This window comes from Taudactylus pleione, unplaced genomic scaffold (genome assembly GCF_031769625.1).
Source record: "Taudactylus pleione unplaced genomic scaffold, aTauple2 ptg000145l, whole genome shotgun sequence".
Lineage (NCBI taxonomy): Eukaryota > Metazoa > Chordata > Amphibia > Anura > Myobatrachidae > Taudactylus > Taudactylus pleione.
In genome coordinates this window covers 2724050-2744888 of record NW_028284547.1, presented here as the reverse complement: position 1 = coordinate 2744888, position 20839 = coordinate 2724050, and the positions used below count along the sequence as shown (strand labels likewise).

Below are 20839 nucleotides of genomic sequence, written 5' to 3'. Positions count from 1 at the left end.
GATGGTGGCCCAGTGCGCATGCGCACGACGGAGCCGGCTCCATCGTGCGTATGCGTGAGACCTGGATAGCGACGGGCAAACTGTCGCTCCGGGTCTCGTACCAAAGGGTGCGTGCTGTCGATGTTGAGTGACATCACGCCCCCTTTGGTGGGCGTGGCTGCCCAGACGGAGGCGTTCCCATGGGAACGCCTACCGTCTGCGGCCGGCCCCACTGACATCACAAGTGATGTCAGTGGGAGTGCTTTCGGCTGTGTTAGAGCTGAAAGCACTCTGGGGCTTGTGGCAACGAGACCTTACCACAAGGGTCTCGTCGCAAGCCCGATGGTTGCGATGGGCTTGACCATCGCGACCATCTTCCTGGCCGCTCGCTATAGCTGTGGGTGGTCACTCACAGCTATGCGAGCGGCCAGGAGGCTGTTCTAAAAAACAAGAAGGCCGGCCCTGATTCAGAGCGTCCGGCTCTGAATCAGGGCCAGAGTGAAAAGTGATAAGGTGCCAGCCAATCAGCTCCCAACTGTCATCTCACAGGCTGTGTTTAAAAAATGACAGTTGGGAGCTGATTGGCTGGCACCTTATCTCCTTTCACTCTGTCTCCTAACACTGCTTAGTAAATAGACCCCTGAATGTTGCTTGCTGCTGGATTGCCAGTCACAGGAAACGTTAGGAACCCCCTTCCCACTCACATCTTCGGACAAGATTTGGTAACCATGGAGAAAATATCTGCTTATCAACACAATTCCAAATTTCTTCAGGTCTGGGGCGATTGGTTTATAGATAGTAGGGAGGTTCCCCGTGGATTCTCCCATTTTGTTCTTTACCTTTACCTTTTTTTTTTTGTAGATGTTTTCTGCTCTTTTCCCCCTATTGGTGACTGGAGGCCCAGTTTGTCCTCTATTTTTATTTATTTTTTCCTCTCCTCTCCATCCCCACCTTAACATTACTAGGTTGTTGAATTATCCTGCTTGTTCTTAATCAACTGTATTGCTGACCTGGCTATGTGCTGCCTCTTGTGTGTAACCAGTCACTAGTGATTGCCGTCTGTGACATTCATGTACTATAGTCTGTTGATATGCGAGGCCCGCAGCCTTTTGTTAGATGCTGTCACTTGATACTTTGGGTGTAATGTTTGACAAACAAAACAAAATGAAATCACGGTAAAACAAAACAAAACACGAAATTCAGGTTATCACCTCTTTGTGACAAGGGTCAAGAGCCAAGAGGAGAGGTCGACCGGTAGGCTTAGAGCAGCAATTGGGTTGCTTTGCCTCTAACCAAATGTGCCACCATCATCTGTATATAGTTCAGACTAATAGGCACCGCTGTAGGTGACCAGGGCACCATACAACCCAGAACCACAGGCAGCTGCAATATGAATTCCCCATTTATGTAAAAAGAGAACAGAGGGTGGTACCGTGTACAGAAAACAGTTAAAATAAGAGAAGATTTGGCAGGAACCAGGGCTACAGATGTTTACTGTAGGACAGGCCATGAAAATGGAAAATATCACAGAAATGCCGCAATCTTGTAATTCCTGAAGATGCCATAAATCAGCCTGTGGTGGAGAGAGACAGACAAAGGAATTATATCTGCTCGGAGCCAGAGATGCACCCGAGACAAGTCGATGTGGAGAAGCATGTAACACTAGCAAGAGGTGAAATGACAATAGGAAAGATTGGACTAGGACAACAGTTACAGAGGGGCAGCTGGAATGTAAGATTTAGCTATAGAGAACCAAGTGCCGTGTAACAGTAAATAGCTTCATGAAAACAGAGGAGAAACAGCAGGACAGACACAACTAGGACACATGATGGACAGGACACTAGCAGCTAGAGATATATAGACATATGAAGAGGGAACTAGAAGGACAGAGATATACATAAAGTGACTTGGTCCTAAAACCGTGACTAGCAAAGACTACACAGAGGGACAAGGTTCCAGAAGAATGGAGGGGATTCACACAGAAAGAGATAAGAGAACACTACACAGAGGGACAAGGCAGCAAGAGAGTAAGGCAAGAAAGCTACAGAGAGGGACAGGGCAGAAGAAGAGTAAGGAGAGAAGGCTACAGAGAGGGACAGGGCAGAAGAAGAGTAAGGAGAGAAGGCTACAGACAGGGCAGTGGCAAGGAGAGGCTACAGAGAGGGACAGGGCAGAAGAAGAGTAAGTAGAGAAGGCTACAGACAGGGACAGGTCAGTGGCAAGGAGAGAAGGCTACAGAGAGGGACAGGTCAGCAGAAGAGTAAGGAGAGAAGGCTACAGAGAGGGACAGGGCTGTAGAAGAGGAGAGAGGGCTACAGAGAGGGACAGGTCAGCAGAAGGGTAAGGAGAGAAGGATACAGAGAGGGACAGGTCAGCAGAAGAGTAAGGAGAGAAGGATACAGAGAGGGACAGGGCAAAAGGAGAGTATGGAGAGAAGGACAGGGCAGAAGAAGAGTAAAGCAAGAAGGATACAAGGAACGGCAGCAGAAAAGGAAAGAGGGCTATAGAGAGGGACGGCAGTAGAAGAGGAGAGAGGGCTACAGAGAGGGACAGGTCAGCAGAAGAGTAAGGAGAGAAGGATACAGAGAGGGACAGGGCAAAAGGAGAGTAAAGCAATAAGGATACAAGGAACGGCAGCAGAAAAGGAAAGAGGGCTACAGAGAAGGACAGGGCAGTAGAAGAGGAGAGAGGGCTACAGAGAGGGACAGGGCAGTAGATTCGTAAGGAGAGATGGCTACAGAGAGGGACAGGGCAGTAGAAAATGGAGAGAAGGCTACATAGGGACAGGAAGGACAGCTAAAGAGTAAGTAGAGAAGGCTACAGAGAGGGACAGGGTAGAAGAAGAGTAAGATGAGAAGGCTACAGAGGGGGACAGGGTAGAAGAAGAGTAAGACGAGAAGGCTCAGAGAGGGACAGGGCAGAAGAAGAGTAAGGCGAGAAGGATATAGAGAGGGACAGGTCAGCAGAAGAGTAAGGAGAGAAGGATACAGAGAGGGACATGGCAAAAGGAGAGTATGGAGAGAAGGACAGGGCAGAAGAAGAGTAAAGCAAGAAGGATACAAGGAACGGCAGCAGAAAAGGAAAGAGGGCTACAGAGAAGGACAGGGCAGTAGATTAGTAAGGAGAGATGGCTACAGAGAGGGACAGGGCAGAAGAAAATGATGGAAAGAAGGCTACATTGGGACAGGGCAGCTAAAGAGCAAGTAGAGAAGGCTACAGAGAGGGACAGGGCAGCAAAATACTAAGGAGAGAAAGCCACACAGAGGGACAGGGCAGCAGAAGAGTAAGGAGAGAAGGATACACGGATAAAAGGCCTGAAGTAGAGTAAGGCGAAAAGGCTACAGAGAGGGGGACAGGGTAGAAGAGGAGTAAGGCGAGAAGGCTACAGAGAAGGCCAGGGCAGAAGAAGAGTAAGGAGAGGAGGATACAGAGGAGGCCAGGGCAGAAGAAGAGCAAGGAGAGAAGGATACACAGACAGGGCAGAAGAGAAAGGCAAGAAGGATACACAGATACGGCAATAGAATAGTAAGGAGAGAGGGCTACAGAGAGGGACTGGGCAGTAGAAGAGGAGAGAGGGCTACAGAGGGGGACAGGGCAGTAGAAGAGGAGAGAGGGCTACAGAGAGGGACAGGGCAGTAGAATAGTAAGGAGAGATGGCTACAGAGAGGGCCCTGCTCCCTGCCTGTGCTCACCATCGGGTGGCTGTAGTAGAAAAGCCCGCACCCCACCCTCCCTCCCGCTAGCGTTATTAGGTAAACGCTCAGGGGGAGAGAAGGGGCGCGGCTATGCAGCACAGGATGGCGCATGGAGGCCTAACGCCGGTCCTGTCCGTACCCCTAATAGATACTTATCCCTACTACAGGTAACATAGAAAGTCCCAGAATGTGACAAATCTAAATGGCCCAATGCAAAGGGGGGAGGAGCTGCCGGAAAACTATAGAATTTAAAAGTTCCTGCACTCCTGGGCCTCCACTACAGGCCAACGTTCCCAGTGTCCCCCAATAGCTACAGGCCTCCAACATGGCCAATTTCCTGGAAGAAGAGAAAAGGGTTTAGGCTGCCGTTAAGATATGTGAATTATTCACAGCCAACTGCATCCGGGCACTGCCCACACCGCAAACAGCTGCTGGCAATTAGAGGGATATTGGCACCGAAAACCACATTCTGATCAAACACAAAGAACGCACAAGATAATTAAAAACAAATTTTTCCTTTTTAATAGTCATTGCTCCCCGAATAAGAAAAAACACACAAAATATTCAAATACTGTAACACTCATCATAAGGGTTTTTTCCATCACCCGAAATGAAAATATGAAATCTCATATTCCCATGACACAATTGAATGCCGGTCCCAGGTCCCCCAGCCAGCAGCTTCCACTGAGCACATGGTGACCCCCATCCAGAGCCTCTAAAAAGGTGGAGGTTCAGATGGCGCTGTGTGCAGGGGGCTTGTACGATATACACTTATCACGGCAGCACGAGGGTCATTCCTTTAGGTAGAAGTGCATTTTGTCATGTATGGTCTTGCGGTCGGGATTAAGTCTCTTCAGTATCTGGGCTAGCACATTTACAGTCTGCTCGCTGCTGAGACCGGTCTTCTTGGTCTGAAACTTCTTCAACAGGTCCTTCGTGGTCATGGGCTTGCGGGTCAGGTACCTTCGAACGGCTTCCTCGGTCAGCTGTATGTCCCTGTAAGGGGGGGAAAGGCAGTAGGTATAAATTTTACTTCTTCCTTAGCCCCTCAATGACCAAAACTGAAGTTCTCCGTGGTTGGGAATTGCCATCATCCTGGACATGACGGCTTACTCTGAGGAATGGGAATAGGCCTAAAAGGCTGCGTGACATGGACACAAACCAACGAGGAGCCTGGTTCAAGATTAACTTCTCCAGTACCTGGAAGCCAACTTCTCCAGTACCTTGATGCCCCCCCTTCTACCGTGATTACAGATCCACTTACCCGCTGCTAGGTGTAGATTTTCCAGACTGGGGCTGCGGGGTTGATTTCCCTGATGCGTTCTGAGGCCCAGAATCCATTTTCAAACGTTTTGCAGCTGGAGTATGAGAGACGGCTCCACGTTTACCTGGGAGAAAAGACAGAAGAACAGCGGTACAGAGAGGCAGATGGAGACACACAGCTGGAGAGGGGCTACCAACAAAGCTAGAGGACCTCGGCCGCACCTCATCCACCTCACCTTGCTCCAGTTTGCTGGCAGCTGCTTTCAGAGTGCTAGAGGTGTTCCCCGATTCAGGGGAGGGAGTCCCAGGCCGGCTGTTACCACGAGAGCTGCTATTAGACCCCCCTTTTTTGTCCTTCTTCGGAGGGGTCTTCTTTTTCTAGAACGAGAGAAAGATCACAGCTTATAGGCTACAGTAAACACAGGCATAATTATGTTCTCCTGGTTTCATTGTCCCCTTCCTCCGGTTACCTGCATGAAGAGAGCAGAAGAAGCCTCTCCGTCTATATCACTGTCCTCAGAGGTCTCCGACTCATCGCTGCTGTCTGGAGGAAAGGAGACAAAGACAGTGAGTGGGAAGACGTGCGTATCGTCGTTCCATCTTCATTGGGGGTCCATAATAAAACGGGTCTCACCTCTCTTCTTTTTCCGCTCCTGTGGGGTGGGAGCTTTCTTTTCCTCCTCCTCTTCTTCCTCCTCTACCTTCTCCTCTTCACTTTCCTCACTGCTCTCGCTGCCTTCATCAATCCCTGCAGGATATCACACATTGTTGCCTATCCGAATACAAATGCCCCGTGTACAATGGTTCATTCTCAGGTGTAGGGGTGCGTGTGGGATAAAGTACTGAAGAAACGCAGATTACTAGACAAGTGGGTGCAACGCAGCAATGAGCCAGACACGTCCCTAAGGAACAATGGTTTCTGTCCGACTGTTACCTTTAGGATGTTCTTCTTCCTTTGTGGGCTTGGCTTTCTCAGGATGTTCATCCTCTGAGCTACAAGGAAGAGAAAGGGAACAATGAGCAGACAGATGATCATGTCCCCAATCTCGCCACGCACCGCGCCATTCCAAACTCGTTACCCACATCGGCCCGTTACCTGCTCTCGTCCGACATGTAATCCACTTCCTGCCCCTCAAAGTCGCCATCGTCACTGTCCTCCAGGGGCTCGTCCTCAGGTTTCTTCTTCTTCTTCTTCTTGCCCGCAGCAGACTTCTTTTGGGCTTTAGGCTGGCTCTCACCTTAATTGTGGTCAGGGAACATTTAGAGAAGGAGGTCACTCTTCCTGTCCAGATCTACAACCTCGGATCACGTCATACTGAATAGAATGCAGTACTATAAGTCCCGAGGCGTTACGTCACCATGGCAAAGTCTGAAGCCTATTAATACTAGTCATTAGTACATTAATATTAATACTAGTCGCTAACCTCCTAGGTGACTTGTGATAGAATAATTTATAATAAGGGGGTGCATTATTCATTATAATGCAGATGTTTCCCTAATGACTCTGAAATGGTGACATTATAAATACCTGATTATAAGTGATAAGATCAGAAGTCATTGTTCATACAGATATTATGTACAGTAGCACATCACTCACCATCTTCACCACTCTCCTCACTCTCACTGGAACTCAATTCAAGGTCGTCCTCAAGGTCATGGATTTTTAGGTCATTCTTTTTCTTCTTCTTCTTCTTGTTCTTGCCGCCCTTGTCCTGTTTGCCCGCGTCCTCCTCGTCCTCGTCATCTCCCCCCTGGTCCTTAAGACGACGCTGCTGCATTATAGTGAAATGGTTGAGGATCTTGTTTCGTCTGTAAATAAAGCAAAGAGAATGTTGTACTGGACAAAGAATAAAAACAAAAAAAATTGTACAACAGTTCATTTACAATAGTTGCGTAACACTAAGTTTCATCAGCTTGTGCCGCATCGCCCCCCTCTCCGGCTAGTGCCGCATCGCCCCCCTCTCCGACTCTCAGGCTAGTGCCGCATCGCTCCCCTCTCCCACTCTCAGGCTAGTGCCGCATCGCTCCCCTCTCCCACTCTCAGGCTAGTGCCGCATCGCTCCCCTCTCCCACTCTCAGGCTAGTGCCGCATCGCTCCCCTCTCCCCCACTCTCAGGCTAGTGCCGCATCGCTCCCCTCTCAGGCTAGTGCCGCATCGCTCCCCTCTCCCACTCTCAGGCTAGTGCCGCATCGCTCCCCTCTCAGGCTAGTGCCGCATCGCTCCCCTCTCCCACTCTCAGGCTAGTGCCGCATCGCTCCCCTCTCCCCCACTCAGGCTAGTGCCGCATCGTTCCCCTCTCCCACTCTCAGGCTAGTGCCGCATCACTCCCCTCTCCCACTCTCAGGCTAGTGCCGCATCGCTCCCCTCTCCCACTCTCAGGCTAGTGCCGCATCGCTCCCCTCTCCCACTCTCAGGCTAGTGTTGCATCGCTTCCCTCTCCCACTCTCAGGCTAGTACCGCATCACTCACCTCTCCCACTCTCAGGCTAGTGTTGCATCGCTTCCCTCTCCCACTCTCAGGCTAGTACCGCATCGCACCCCTCTCCCACTCACAGGCTAGTGCCGCATAGCTCCCCTCTCCCACTCACAGGCTAGTGCCGCATAGCTCTCCTCTCCCACTCTCAGGCTAGTGTTGCATCGCTCCCCTCTCCCACTCTCAGGCTAGTGCCGCATCGCTCCCCTCTCCCACTCTCAGGCTGGTGCCGCATAGCTCTCCTCTCCCACTCTCAGGCTGGTGCCGCATCGCTCCCCTCTCCCACTCTCTGGCTGGTGCCGCTTCACTCCCCTCTCCCACTCTCAGGCTAGTGTCGCATCGCTTCCCTCTCCCGCGCTCAGGCTAGTGTCGCATCGCTTCCCTCTCCCACTCTCAGGCTAGTGCCGTATCACTCACCTCTCCCACTCTCAGGCAAGTGTCGCATCGCTCCCCTCTCCAGCTAGTGCCGCATCGCTTCCCTCTCCCACTGTCAGGCTAGTGCCGCATCACTCACCTATCCCACTCTCAGGCTAGTGTCGCATCGCTCCCCTATCCGGCTAGTGCCGCATCGCTTCCCTCTCCCACTCTCAGGCTAGTGCTGCATCACTCACTTCTCCCACTCTCAGGCTAGTGTCACAAGGCTCCCCTCTCCCACTCTCAGGCTAGTGCAGCATCACTCACCTCTCCCACTCTCAGGCTAGTGTTGCATCGCTTCCCTCTCCCACTCTCAGGCTAGTACCGCATCGCTTCCCTCTCCCACTCTCAGGCTAGTGCCGCATCACTCACCTCTCCCACTCTCAGGCTAGTGCCGCATCACTCACCTCTCCCACTCTCAGGCTAGTGTAGCATCACTTCCCTCTCCAACTCTCAGGCTAGTGCCGCATCGCACCCCTCTCCCACTCACAGGCTAGTGCCGCATCGCTGCCCTCTCCCCCACTCAGGCTAGTGCCGCATCGCTCCCCTCTCAGGCTAGTGCCGCATCGCTCACCTCTCCCACTCTCAGGCTAGTGCCGCATCACTCACCTCTCCCACTCTCAGGCTAGTGCCGCATCACTCACCTCTCCCACTCTCAGGCTAGTGCCGCATCGCTCCCCTCTCCCACTCTCAGGCTAGTGCCGCATCGCTCCCCTCTCCCCCACTCTCAGGCTAGTGCCGCAACGCTCCCCTCTCCCCCACTCAGGCTAGTGCCGCATCGCTCCCCTCTCAGGCTAGTGCCGCATCGCTCCCCTCTCCCACTCTCAGGCTAGTGCCGCATCGCTCCCCTCTCCCCCACTCAGGCTAGTGCCGCATCGTTCCCCTCTCCCACTCTCAGGCTAGTGCCGCATCGCTCCCCTCTCCCACTCTCAGGCTAGTGCCGCATCGCTCCCCTCTCCCACTCTCAGGCTAGTGCCGCATCGCTCCCCTCTCCCACTCTCAGGCTAGTGCCGCATCGCTCCCCTCTCCCACTCTCAGGCTAGTGTTGCATCGCTTCCCTCTCCCACTCTCAGGCTAGTACCGCATCACTCACCTCTCCCACTCTCAGGCTAGTGTTGCATCGCTTCCCTCTCCCACTCTCAGGCTAGTACCGCATCGCACCCCTCTCCCACTCACAGGCTAGTGCCGCATAGCTCCCCTCTCCCACTCTCAGGCTGGTGCCGCATAGCTCTCCTCTCCCACTCTCAGGCTAGTGTTGCATCGCTCCCCTCTCCCACTCTCAGGCTAGTGCCGCATCGCTCCCCTCTCCCACTCTCAGGCTGGTGCCGCATAGCTCTCCTCTCCCACTCTCAGGCTGGTGCCGCATCGCTCCCCTCTCCCACTCTCTGGCTGGTGCCGCTTCACTCCCCTCTCCCACTCTCAGGCTAGTGTCGCATCGCTTCCCTCTCCCGCGCTCAGGCTATTGTCGCATCGCTTCCCTCTCCCACTCTCAGGCTAGTGCCGCATCACTCACCTCTCCCACTCTCAGGCTAGTGTCGCATCGCTCCCCTCTCCAGCTAGTGCCGCATCGCTTCCCTCTCCCACTGTCAGGCTAGTGCCGCATCACTCACCTATCCCACTCTCAGGCTAGTGTCGCATCGCTCCCCTATCCGGCTAGTGCCGCATCGCTTCCCTCTCCCACTCTCAGGCTAGTGTAGCATCACTCACCTCTCCAACTCTCAGGCTAGTGCCGCATCGCTCCCCTCTACCACTCTCAGGCTAGTGTCGCTTCGCTCCCCTCTACCACTCTCAGGCTAGTGTCGCATCGCTTCCCCCTCCCGCTCTCAGGCTAGTGCCGCATCGCTCCCCTCTCCCGCTCTCAGGCTAGTGCCGCAAGGCTCCCCTCTCCCGCTCTCAGGCTAGTGCCGCAAGGCTCCCCTCTCCCGCTCTCAGGCTAGTGCCGCAAGGCTCCCCTCTCCCGCTCTCAGGCTAGTGCCGCAAGGCTCCCCTCTCCCGCTCTCAGGCTAGTGCCGCAAGGCTCCCCTCTCCCGCTCTCAGGCTAGTGCCGCAAGGCTCCCCTCTCCCGCTCTCAGGCTAGTGCCGCAAGGCTCCCCTCTCCCGCTCTCAGGCTAGTGCCGCAAGGCTCCCCTCTCCCGCTCTCAGGCTAGTGCCGCAAGGCTCCCCTCTCCCGCTCTCAGGCTAGTGCCGCAAGGCTCCCCTCTCCCGCTCTCAGGCTAGTGCCGCATCACTCACCTCTCCCACTCTCAGGCTAGTGTCGCATCGCTCCCCTCTCCAGCTAGTGCCGCATCGCTTCCCTCTCCCACTGTCAGGCTAGTGCCGCATCACTCACCTATCCCACTCTCAGGCTAGTGTCGCATCGCTCCCCTATCCGGCTAGTGCCGCATCGCTTCCCTCTCCCACTCTCAGGCTAGTGTAGCATCACTCACCTCTCCAACTCTCAGGCTAGTGCCGCATCGCTCCCCTCTACCACTCTCAGGCTAGTGTCGCTTCGCTCCCCTCTACCACTCTCAGGCTAGTGTCGCATCGCTTCCCCCTCCCGCTCTCAGGCTAGTGCCGCATCGCTCCCCTCTCCCGCTCTCAGGCTAGTGCCGCAAGGCTCCCCTCTCCCGCTCTCAGGCTAGTGCCGCAAGGCTCCCCTCTCCCGCTCTCAGGCTAGTGCCGCAAGGCTCCCCTCTCCCGCTCTCAGGCTAGTGCCGCAAGGCTCCCCTCTCCCGCTCTCAGGCTAGTGCCGCAAGGCTCCCCTCTCCCGCTCTCAGGCTAGTGCCGCAAGGCTCCCCTCTCCCGCTCTCAGGCTAGTGCCGCAAGGCTCCCCTCTCCCGCTCTCAGGCTAGTGCCGCAAGGCTCCCCTCTCCCGCTCTCAGGCTAGTGCCGCAAGGCTCCCCTCTCCCGCTCTCAGGCTAGTGCCGCAAGGCTCCCCTCTCCCGCTCTCAGGCTAGTGCCGCAAGGCTCCCCTCTCCCGCTCTCAGGCTAGTGCCGCAAGGCTCCCCTCTCCCGCTCTCAGGCTAGTGCCGCAAGGCTCCCCTCTCCCGCTCTCAGGCTAGTGCCGCAAGGCTCCCCTCTCCCGCTCTCAGGCTAGTGCCGCAAGGCTCCCCTCTCCCGCTCTCAGGCTAGTGCCGCAAGGCTCCCCTCTCCCGCTCTCAGGCTAGTGCCGCAAGGCTCCCCTCTCCCGCTCTCAGGCTAGTGCCGCAAGGCTCCCCTCTCCCGCTCTCAGGCTAGTGCCGCAAGGCTCCCCTCTCCCGCTCTCAGGCTAGTGCCGCAAGGCTCCCCTCTCCCGCTCTCAGGCTAGTGCCGCAAGGCTCCCCTCTCCCGCTCTCAGGCTAGTGCCGCAAGGCTCCCCTCTCCCGCTCTCAGGCTAGTGCCGCAAGGCTCCCCTCTCCCGCTCTCAGGCTAGTGCCGCAAGGCTCCCCTCTCCCGCTCTCAGGCTAGTGCCGCAAGGCTCCCCTCTCCCGCTCTCAGGCTAGTGCCGCAAGGCTCCCCTCTCCCGCTCTCAGGCTAGTGCCGCAAGGCTCCCCTCTCCCCCTCTCAGGCTAGTGCCGCAAGGCTCCCCTCTCCCACTCTCAGGCTAGTGCCGCAAGGCTCCCCTCTCCCACTCTCAGGCTAGTGCCGCAAGGCTCCCCTCTCCCACTCTCAGGCTAGTGCCGCAAGGCTCCCCTCTCCCACTCTCAGGCTAGTGCCGCAAGGCTCCCCTCTCCCACTCTCAGGCTAGTGCCGCATCGCTTCCCTCTCCCACTCTCAGGCTAGTGCCGCAATGCACCCCTCTCCCACTCTCAGGCTAGTGCCGCATTACTCACCTCTCCCACTCTCAGGCTAGTGCCGCATTACTCACCTCTCCCATTCCTGCTCCGCTTCCTCGGCAGTCAGAGTGCGGTGCTTGGCCACGGGAGTGAAGTTGTACCAGTTGGAGACGGGAAACGCCTCGAACGCGCCGTCTGGGCACTGAGTGAAGATGAAGTAGGAGGCGTTCTCCGTCACTCCGCCTTTCTTCACTCCTTTAAACCTATTGGATAACAAGTTGCTCAGACAATCATCCTTAGATGTAGGGACCGCCTATTCCCCCGTATAACTCACTTGCGTCCAGCTTTGCCATTAACCCTTAGCACCCAGGGTTGGTCTTCAGTCTTGAACTCCTTTAGTATGATGCCATACTTCTTCCTCCTGGCTTCTTCTCTCTGTTTGCGATTAAACTCACTACCAGCCCCTGAGTCCGGCATATCCTCATCCTGAAACATCTTCTTAGCGCTCAGGTCACGTTCCATCCGAGCCTGGCGGGGAGACAGGTTATGCAATTAAAACAAATAATATAATAAACTGATATAAAATATATATCTATCTATCTTCTGGAATTAACCCCTTTGGGTAGGTAGGTTTACCAGCTCTGACACGTCAGATATTAACCATTGCATACTGGGAGCGCCCCATTTTGGAGATGCTCTGACCCAGTTGTCTAGCCATCACAATTTGTGCCCTTGTGGCGGATCCTTACACCTGCCCATTTTCCCTGCTACCAACACATCCTGGTCAGAGTCACTAGTACACACCCCATATTGTAGCTCTAGGGAGCACTCACTAAAATCAGTACCATATTACTTTGCTATAACTTTATAAATGGCTTACAGGTCAAGACAGCCAGTACCAAGTATATTCCTTCAAAATAAATACTATTTATACTTTGTTAGATACATCTTATGGAGTAGTCCATTTGTCCATTTACCTGTTAACAAATAGATTCCACTGGAAAATATTTGGCCTGCGGGGAAATGGTGTATATGGCACTTTAGCCCAGAGAAGAGGAACACTCGGATACACCGGTGATTGCTAGCTCATTATTTTACATTAATGAGGCGGATGCTGGCTGCGGTACCAGTGTGCGGCTTTACGAGCCATCCGATCATTAAAGAGGCGCGTTGGTTACTGCAGTGGGAAGATGATTGGTATCAGCCCGGGGAGTGACCCCCAGTGACTACGGAAGTGACTGCGCTACATACTCAGCCAAACTGGACTAATGCGGTGTCTCTGTACATGGGCCAAGTGCGGTATCAGCCAATCAGAGGCCAGCATGGAATCTAACCTGATACAGGGTCTTTTCACTGCACTTAGCTATTAAAAAAAAAAAAACCACTAAGCACTTATGGGTATATCTGTAATCAGCACAATGCAACGGTTACAGCTAAATATATTCTAGCACTTATTCTTTATACATACTCTCATGGCACGTTCTACAAAGCTAATAATAACTAAAGGCCAACTTCACCTGAAACTAAAAGTCAGGGAGGAACTAGGTGACCTACAACAAAATACAGCTCCACCAACCCTGAACAAGGCCAGACGGTGCTGGGATCTCCTACTAACAACATGATTATTTATTTATATGGCGCCACAAGTGTTCCGCAGCGCCTTACACAGTACATAAACAAGTAGGTGACCAGTGACTTACAGAACAATACTATACAGGACGTGGATAATATACATAGCTACATTAGCTACCATAACACCCACATACGCAGACGAACACAAGCAACCAAGTGTTAGGTGCCCTAGTGGTGAGTAAGAAGTAGATGAAAGTAATGTAAGTAGAAGCACAAGAGGCTAGAGGGCCCTGCTCGTTAGAGCTTACATGCTAAAAGGGGAGGGGCAGACAAACAGGTGACACAGATGGGGTAATATTGACCTTCCGGGGTCACCGAGAACCACCATGTATTTAGTTCCAGCAAAAGCGCAACTTCACTAAATTAAATGAATCTTGGGGGGAGAATCTTTCACAAACAGAATATTGGCAGGATGGCAGCCTGACCATGGTGTAAATGCTTCCCTATGACAAGATAAAGATGGGATAATGGAAATTGCTAAATAAGAGTCATATGGAAGAGAGAGAATTTTCCACCCTGTTCTGAGCCATTGTATTATAGTAAAGTAGACCCGTCTTCTCCAGATTAATCCACACATCAATGAATGAAATATTAGATATTTCTTCCCCGGCATTCCAGACATTCCTGCAGAAGACAGAGGATTCCGTGTGTCCGTGCGGATCGCTGCTCTGTGATAGTAATTCACATCCTCCGTCTGCTTTGGGAGTGGGGGGGGAACGATCTGTGGTTCTTGTAGAGAAAGTGTCTGTGTTATCCACTAAAGAGCCAGGGAGGTGTCCGTAAGGTGGCTCTACCTATAGATTTCCTCTTTGTCGAAACACAAAGATTAATGAGTGAATGTTTAAAGATAGGTATTTATCTCTGATGATGCTGGGATGTACGCTTACAGAGTTTAGCATCAAGTACACAGTTCTGTTGTTTGCCTTCTCTTCCCCAGTGTGCCTGTACTTCCTCCCAGACAATCTGAGATGCGATGATCCTCTCCCAATACAATAAGTTGTAGATGTAGGGTACGGGTACGTGTGACATCATTGGTGGCTGTAAACATGGGGGTGTGTCCAGAAACATGAGAGAGAGCAGGTACAGAGATAGCAGGCAGGGATAATAATATACCAGGACTGGTATATACAGTACACCCCACTGTGCTAGACTAGATTTAAGCACAGAAGATTGCTGAAGTTAGTATCCCTTTACATCAGCGATGGTAACCTGTGGCTCTTCAGTTGCGACATGCCTGAGCCTGCCCAGTACCTGTAGTACCACAGCGGCACAGTACACACTTGCAGTAAATGAATCACGACCCAGCCATACTGCGAGCTCACAGGAGGCCTGCACAGCAGCTGTCTACTTCCCCTGTGCAATCAGCGCTCTGTACATCAATGTAACATCAGCACAACCAGCTAGAACATACTGAGAAATGCCTCCGTGCACAGACGTCCTCTGCTCAGGTCTGCCCAGCAGCTGTGCCGCTCCACACTACCACTTCCCAGTATACCGGTGATCTGTATGGGGTATCTGTGATATGTAGTAGTGTTTTCTAGACTTCAAAGGCTCAGTGAAACAAGTCAGGTGGGGGACTAAAACTTCAAGCGGAAATATGAAAAAACAAAACAAAACACTTGTAGACGGGAGCACAGACTTCTGGGAAAATTCATTGCGACACTTTAGGGTCACTGCTTTATCCAACATGTTTTTAGACCAGTATTCGCAGTGGCATGTTTTCCTATCATCCCTATAGTGTTTTACATGATGGGCAGAATACACTATCCTACACTGACAAGATAGTATGGAGGGAGGGCGTACAAACAAGAGATACCTGGTTCCATGTCGAGAAATCCACTTTATCGGCAGCATTGAAAGCCATGAGATTATACCTCTTACTGGGATTCCTGTACACGAGAGGGAGATAGAACAATTATACGGACGGTTATGATAAGCTGGCCGACGTGAACATGCAAAGTACAAATTGGAGTTTTTCGCTGACAGATTGCATGTGGAGGGAGATTAGGATCTTTCCATTGACAGTGATCCTGCCCCCTAGCAGAGAAGCTAGGTACTGCACTAACATAAGAACACTTATAATAACGATATGATTAAGCATCACTGGATTTGGGACAGGAGTGGAAAAAATGGCAGACTGCTGAAATCAGACTAGTACTGATGAACCCGGGCACTTTATGTACAGCACAAGTGTGGTAGGGTCAGCAGTATTAAACGCCCAATGTGATCACTGGATGAGGTGCCATTTAATGTCATTTTAATTATGCCTCAATAATGGAAAAAAAAAAAAAAGATCACTATTGTTTGCATTCCCTCACTAATAAGATGATTTGCAAATAATCAATGTTTTGGCACCTTATGGTAAAAGCAACACTGACTCCCAGCAACCCTGGCTTCCTCTAAGCTGGGGCTAATCGGGAGGAAAGGGATCAGCCTTTTCTTGCTGTAAGCGGAGGGACCTGCACGCAAAACTTACTGATTAGTGTTTGCTTCTTGCCAATGCTGCGGGCAACATACAACAACAATGGCATCCTACAGACACGCTCTCTCCATACATAGCAGACTATGCAGCAGGGAGGCTTTAATGAACGAGAGTCACGGCCCATGTCTCCGAGCCCCTGAGGGATAAAACTACTTACCTGGGGCCTTCAGATCACCCAATACCAATAATAGTCTCACAACTCCCTCCTCCTGACACAAACACTGTATATGGTCAATGTCCATCTTCCGAATCACATGAAACAGAAGTCAATGGAGCAGAGGCATTGCCTAGCCAGTCACCTGTATGGCACAGACATACAGCAGCGGGGAGTGTGGCAGTGATGTTACACACACTGGGGGAGCTCACTGCGAGGAAGACTTAGGGCCATATTCAATGTGAAGCGAAAAGTCCATTGCCGGACTTTTCGCCGTCATCGGAGGTGTCATGATCGAAAACATTGCGCGCGTCCTCGCGATTCCCCATATTCAATTTCAAATCGGCAAAAACGGGACCCGGGCGAAAAGGAAATCATCGAAAAGTCCTGTCATTTTTGGGAAAATCAGCCTGATACCCCCCTAAAGATGCTCTGACATTGGGGTTCACTATGAGTACCAACAAATAGCCCTGCTATAGGTATGTGGGGTGTTTAAACGGTCTCAATAGCTGCTGTTTTGCGTTTTTAAGACAGTGGTGTAGAATAGCATTTAGCCACTTTTTTTTTTTTTCTTTTTGAAAGTAGTTCCCTCAAATTTGGGGTACCTGAAGATGGGTGCAAGCAATTTTTAAGTGGCTAAAGTGAACCTGTAAAAAACATGAAAAATGCACTTACCGCAACCACCTGCAATCCAAAAAACACATGGGGCATACTTGGGGACCCCCCCTGAGTCTATTGCGCTAGTTTTAAAGTTTGTCCCCCCAATTTTTTTTTCTCGCATCCAAAACAAAAAGTACTGTATATAGGGTGTCCTGTGGAATTGTCCTTTGGGGGACTGTCCAAGGTGTGCTGGGTGGTTTTTAGAAGTTTGCACCCCAAAACCCCAATTCTGCACTTGTAATTGCTACCTATTCATAGGTGATACTTTATCGCTGGGTTCCAACCACTGACTTTCTGCACCAGCGAAAAGTCGGAAAAATCGAATACGGGGATAAGTGTGAAATGCGAAAATGACGTCAACGGCGATAACGGGTTTTCGCAGCCTAATTTAATACGGCCCTTAGTGTTATCGTTAAGGTTCCATTTTATATATACAGATTTTTCATAGGGTGGCATCAAAAAGTTAGTAGTACTTTGTACATTACCATATTATGAATTAGGGAATAGGAAACAAAAATATGTATTTCCCATTTATGAACAGACAGTGAGAATTGCAGCCAATATGCGGAACACGAGAAGTCATACTGTGAATTTGCCATTGGGAGAGACGTATTCAACCTTCTAAAGGAGGCTGACCATAGCAACCAATCAGCTTCTAGCTATCATTTTATAGAATGTACTAGAAAAATGATAGCCAAAACCTGATAGGTTGCTATGGGCAACTTCCTCACTTGTCCTCTTTAAAAGGTTTGTTACATCCCACAATTGTCTGCGGGAGGCCCTGGACTGGCAGATGATACTAAAGGAGGAGTGTTTACTCACCTGGGAACACGCACAACATACTCCGTGACAGACTGACTGCTGGACCCCTGTACGAGAAAGACCAAGGACATATCACCATATAGAGGATTATCACTACCGGGGAGAGACGGGAAACTGGCCACACAGGGAGATCCTGCATACTGACTGACTGGGCACTTACCAGGGAAGTCATGACTGGAAACAGCTCTCAGGCAATTCTGAAAGACATGAAAGTTACAGTTAGTTAACAAAGAATCAATTTAGCAGTCAGAGTAGGGAGACTGAGGGGTATATTTACTAAAGTGAAAGTTTTTAGAAGCGGAGATGTTGCCCATAGCAACCAATCAGATTCTACTTAACATTTAACTAGCACCTTCTAGAAGATAATAGCTAGAATCTGATTGGTTGCTATGGACAACATCTCCACTTCTAAAAACTCTCACTTTAGTAAATATACCCCAGAGTCTCACACACAGGGATGATGGAAAAGGGTCGGGGATGTCAGGCACTCACACCGGTTGATGGAGAAGGGTCGGGGCCCTGGAGCTCAGACAGGCACTCACACAGGGGGATGGAGAGATACCAGAGGTCAGACAGGCACTCACACAGGGGGATGGAGAGATACCAGAGGTCAGACAGGCACTCACACAGGGGGGATGGAGAGATACCAGGGGTCAGACAGGCACTCACACAGGGGGGATGGAGAGGTACCAGGGGTCAGACAGGCACTCACACAGGGGGATGGAGAGATACTAGAGGTCAGACAGGCACTCACACAGGGGGATGGAGAGATACTAGAGGTCAGACAGGCACTCACACAGGGGGGATGGAGAGGTACCAGGGGTCAGACAGGCACTCACACAGGGGGATGGAGAGATACCAGGGGTCAGACAGGCACTCACACAGGGGGGATGGAGAGGTACCAGGGGTCAGACAGGCACTCACACCGGGGGGGTGGAGAGGTACCAGGGGTCAGACAGGCACTCACACCGGGGGGGTGGAGAGGTACCAGGGGTCAGACAGGCACTCACACAGGGGGGGGTGGAGAGGTACCAGGGGTCAGACAGGCACTCACACAGGGGGGGGTGGAGAGGTACCAGGGGTCAGACAGGCACTCACAAAGGTGGATGGAGACGGATCGGGGCCCTGGGGGTCAGACAGGCACACACACAGGGGGGAGGGGGGTGGACAATGGTTAGGGGTCACACAGAAGTAATGGAGAAGGTCCAGTTGTCAGACAGGTTGGGAATGTAGAAGGGCCAGAGGTCAGACAGTCACTCACACAGGGGAGGGGGGAGAGTGTTTGGGGGTCAGACAGCCACTCACACAGGGAAGGGGGTAGAGTGTTTGGGGGTCAGACAGCCACTCACACAGGGAAGGGGGGAGAGTGTTTGGGGGTCAGACAGCCACTCACACAGGGAAGGGGGGAGAGTGTTTGGGGGTCAGACAGCCACTCACACAGGGAAGGGGGGAGAGTGTTTGGGGGTCAGACAGCCACCCACACAGGGGAGGGGGGGGAAAGTGTTTGGGGGTCAGACAGCCACCCACACAGGGGAGGGGGGGGAAAGTGTTTGGGGGTCAGACAGCCACTCACACAGGGGAGGGGGGGAGAGTGTTTCTGGGTCAGACAGCCACTCACACAGGGGAGGGGGGAGAGTGTTTCTGGGTCAAACAGCCACTCACACAGGGGAGGGGGGAGAGTGTTTGGGGGTCAGACAGACTCACACAGGGGAGGGGGGGGAGAGTGTTTGGGGGTCAGACAGTCACTCACACAGGGGAGGGGGGGAGAGTGTTTGGGGGTCAGACAGTCACTCACACAGGGGAGGAGGAGAGTGTTTGGGGGTCAGACACCCACTCACACAGGGGAGGGGTGGGGAGAGTGTTTAGGGGTCAGACAGTCACTCACACAGGGGAGGAGGAGAGTGTTTGGGGGTCAGACAGTAAGGATGGAGAGGGGTCAGGAGGTCAGACAGGCACTCACACAGAGGGGGTGGACAATGGTTAGGGGTAACACAGAGGGAATGGAGAAGGTCCGAGTGTCAAAAAAGTTTGGGATGGAGAAGGGCCAGGGGTCACACGGGGTTGGTGGTCAGACACTCACACAGGGGGGATTGGGGAAGAAGTTCGGGGGTCACACGGGGTTGGTGGTCAGACACTCACACAAGGAGGAAGGAGAGTGGCCGGGAATCAGACAGGCACTTACACAGGGGGGGTGGAGAAGATCTGGGACTCACACGGGGGTGGAGAGGGGTCGATGGTCAGACAATAATTCACACATATGGAGTGGAGATCTGGGGGGGGTCACACGGGGGGATGGAGAGGGGTCGGAGGTCAGACAGGCACTCACACAGGGGGGGATGGCGAATGGCAGGGGGAAAAAGGAGGTGGCTCCGGGGAGAACAGATGATATAGAGAGAGAGGAGCCGGGATGATGACGGGGGAGCAGGAAGATACATTATACTAACACACTGCTCCGTCCGTGTCTGAGACACACAGAGCCGGCTACACTCATAGGTTCCTACTTACCAGCACAGACACTGCTTTCTTTCCTTTCTAGTTAAGAGCCGGCTACTTCCGGGTTAAACGTTGCAAACACCCGGAAGTCTGGCATGCTCCCGTTGAAGCCATTTTTGTTTGTGGCACTGCCTGTTACTCATCAGCCATCTTGGTCCCTGGCATGTTTCCAGTAACTCACGGTATAGAATCCACGAATTATAATTAATAGAAGAGCAGGAAACTGAAGGGGGAAGGTTTCTACACATCACACTGATTTAGAAATGACTCATTAGGAAATCCTAATTTATAGTCACCAGCAGCTTAAGGTCCAAGGTCCTAAGATTAGCCACTTGTGTCTCTGGTCACTAATACAGATAGGAATAACATGGTAATAAGGATGAATGACAATGATAAGGTTCTGGAGCTGATGCAGATGTGAATCAGGTGGTGGGCAGACACTATACACCCATGTATTGAGGGCGAGGTAACGGGGTGAGCTGGCAGGCCTTGTAGGCCAGAGCCATGCTACCTGGTTTTAGGGTTTTAAATAACTAATCTGGAACCCTATAGTTTTCCTAGTGACTTAGTCAGACTAGTGAGAAGGACTTTCGTGCAGCACGGATGGTGTAATGGTGAGCATTACTGCCTCACAGCACTCGCGTCATGGGTTCAATACCCACAACGCCTATGACCGTGTGGAGTTTGTATATTCTCCCACATTCCAAAAATTTACTGGTAGGTTAATTGTCTTATCCCCAGTAAATGACCCCTCCTCTGGGTACACACCATAGTTGCCAAGTCTTCTTATAACAAGCGGAATTGGGCTTGTTTTTTTCCCCAGTTGCTTATTTTTTTGGATGGTTGCTTCTTGCTTGTTTTTGGGCTTGATAGCCAGGTCCCACTACTAAGGTGAGCAAATGTTATATAGATCTTTCACCAATCCATTTATGTTTAGCTGTCTGTCTGTCTGTATATCTCTCTGTATATGTAGTTATATAGATTTGGTTAACGATGAGTAGAAGATACATTTTCCCATATGTCAGTTATTTAGTTGTG

At 51.9% G+C, this 20839-nt stretch overlaps 1 protein-coding gene across 4 annotated transcripts; it reads right to left on the bottom strand.

Annotated features, from left to right (window-relative positions):
- Positions 1–4173: 4173 nt before the first annotated feature.
- GTF2F1 (general transcription factor IIF subunit 1) lies at positions 4174–19872 on the bottom strand. Of its 4 annotated transcripts, none has more exons than XM_088473957.1 (14): positions 19814–19872; positions 17469–17505; positions 17309–17355; positions 15007–15079; positions 11893–12086; positions 11651–11821; positions 6535–6746; positions 6034–6175; positions 5872–5930; positions 5572–5685; positions 5408–5481; positions 5174–5315; positions 4939–5062; positions 4174–4670 (listed from the first exon to the last, which is right to left on the bottom strand). In XM_088473957.1, the coding sequence occupies exons 2-14, from the start codon at positions 17478–17480 to the stop codon at positions 4466–4468; spliced, it is 1569 nt and encodes a 522-aa protein (XP_088330083.1). In that variant the 5' UTR covers positions 17481–17505; positions 19814–19872; the 3' UTR covers positions 4174–4465. The 4 variants fall into 4 exon arrangements, with proteins under 4 accessions (XP_088330083.1, XP_088330084.1, XP_088330085.1 ...); XM_088473958.1 differs by lacking the exon at positions 19814–19872 and adding an exon at positions 19753–19809; XM_088473959.1 differs by lacking the exon at positions 19814–19872 and adding an exon at positions 19635–19680.
- Between the last annotated feature and the right edge of the window lie 967 nt (positions 19873–20839).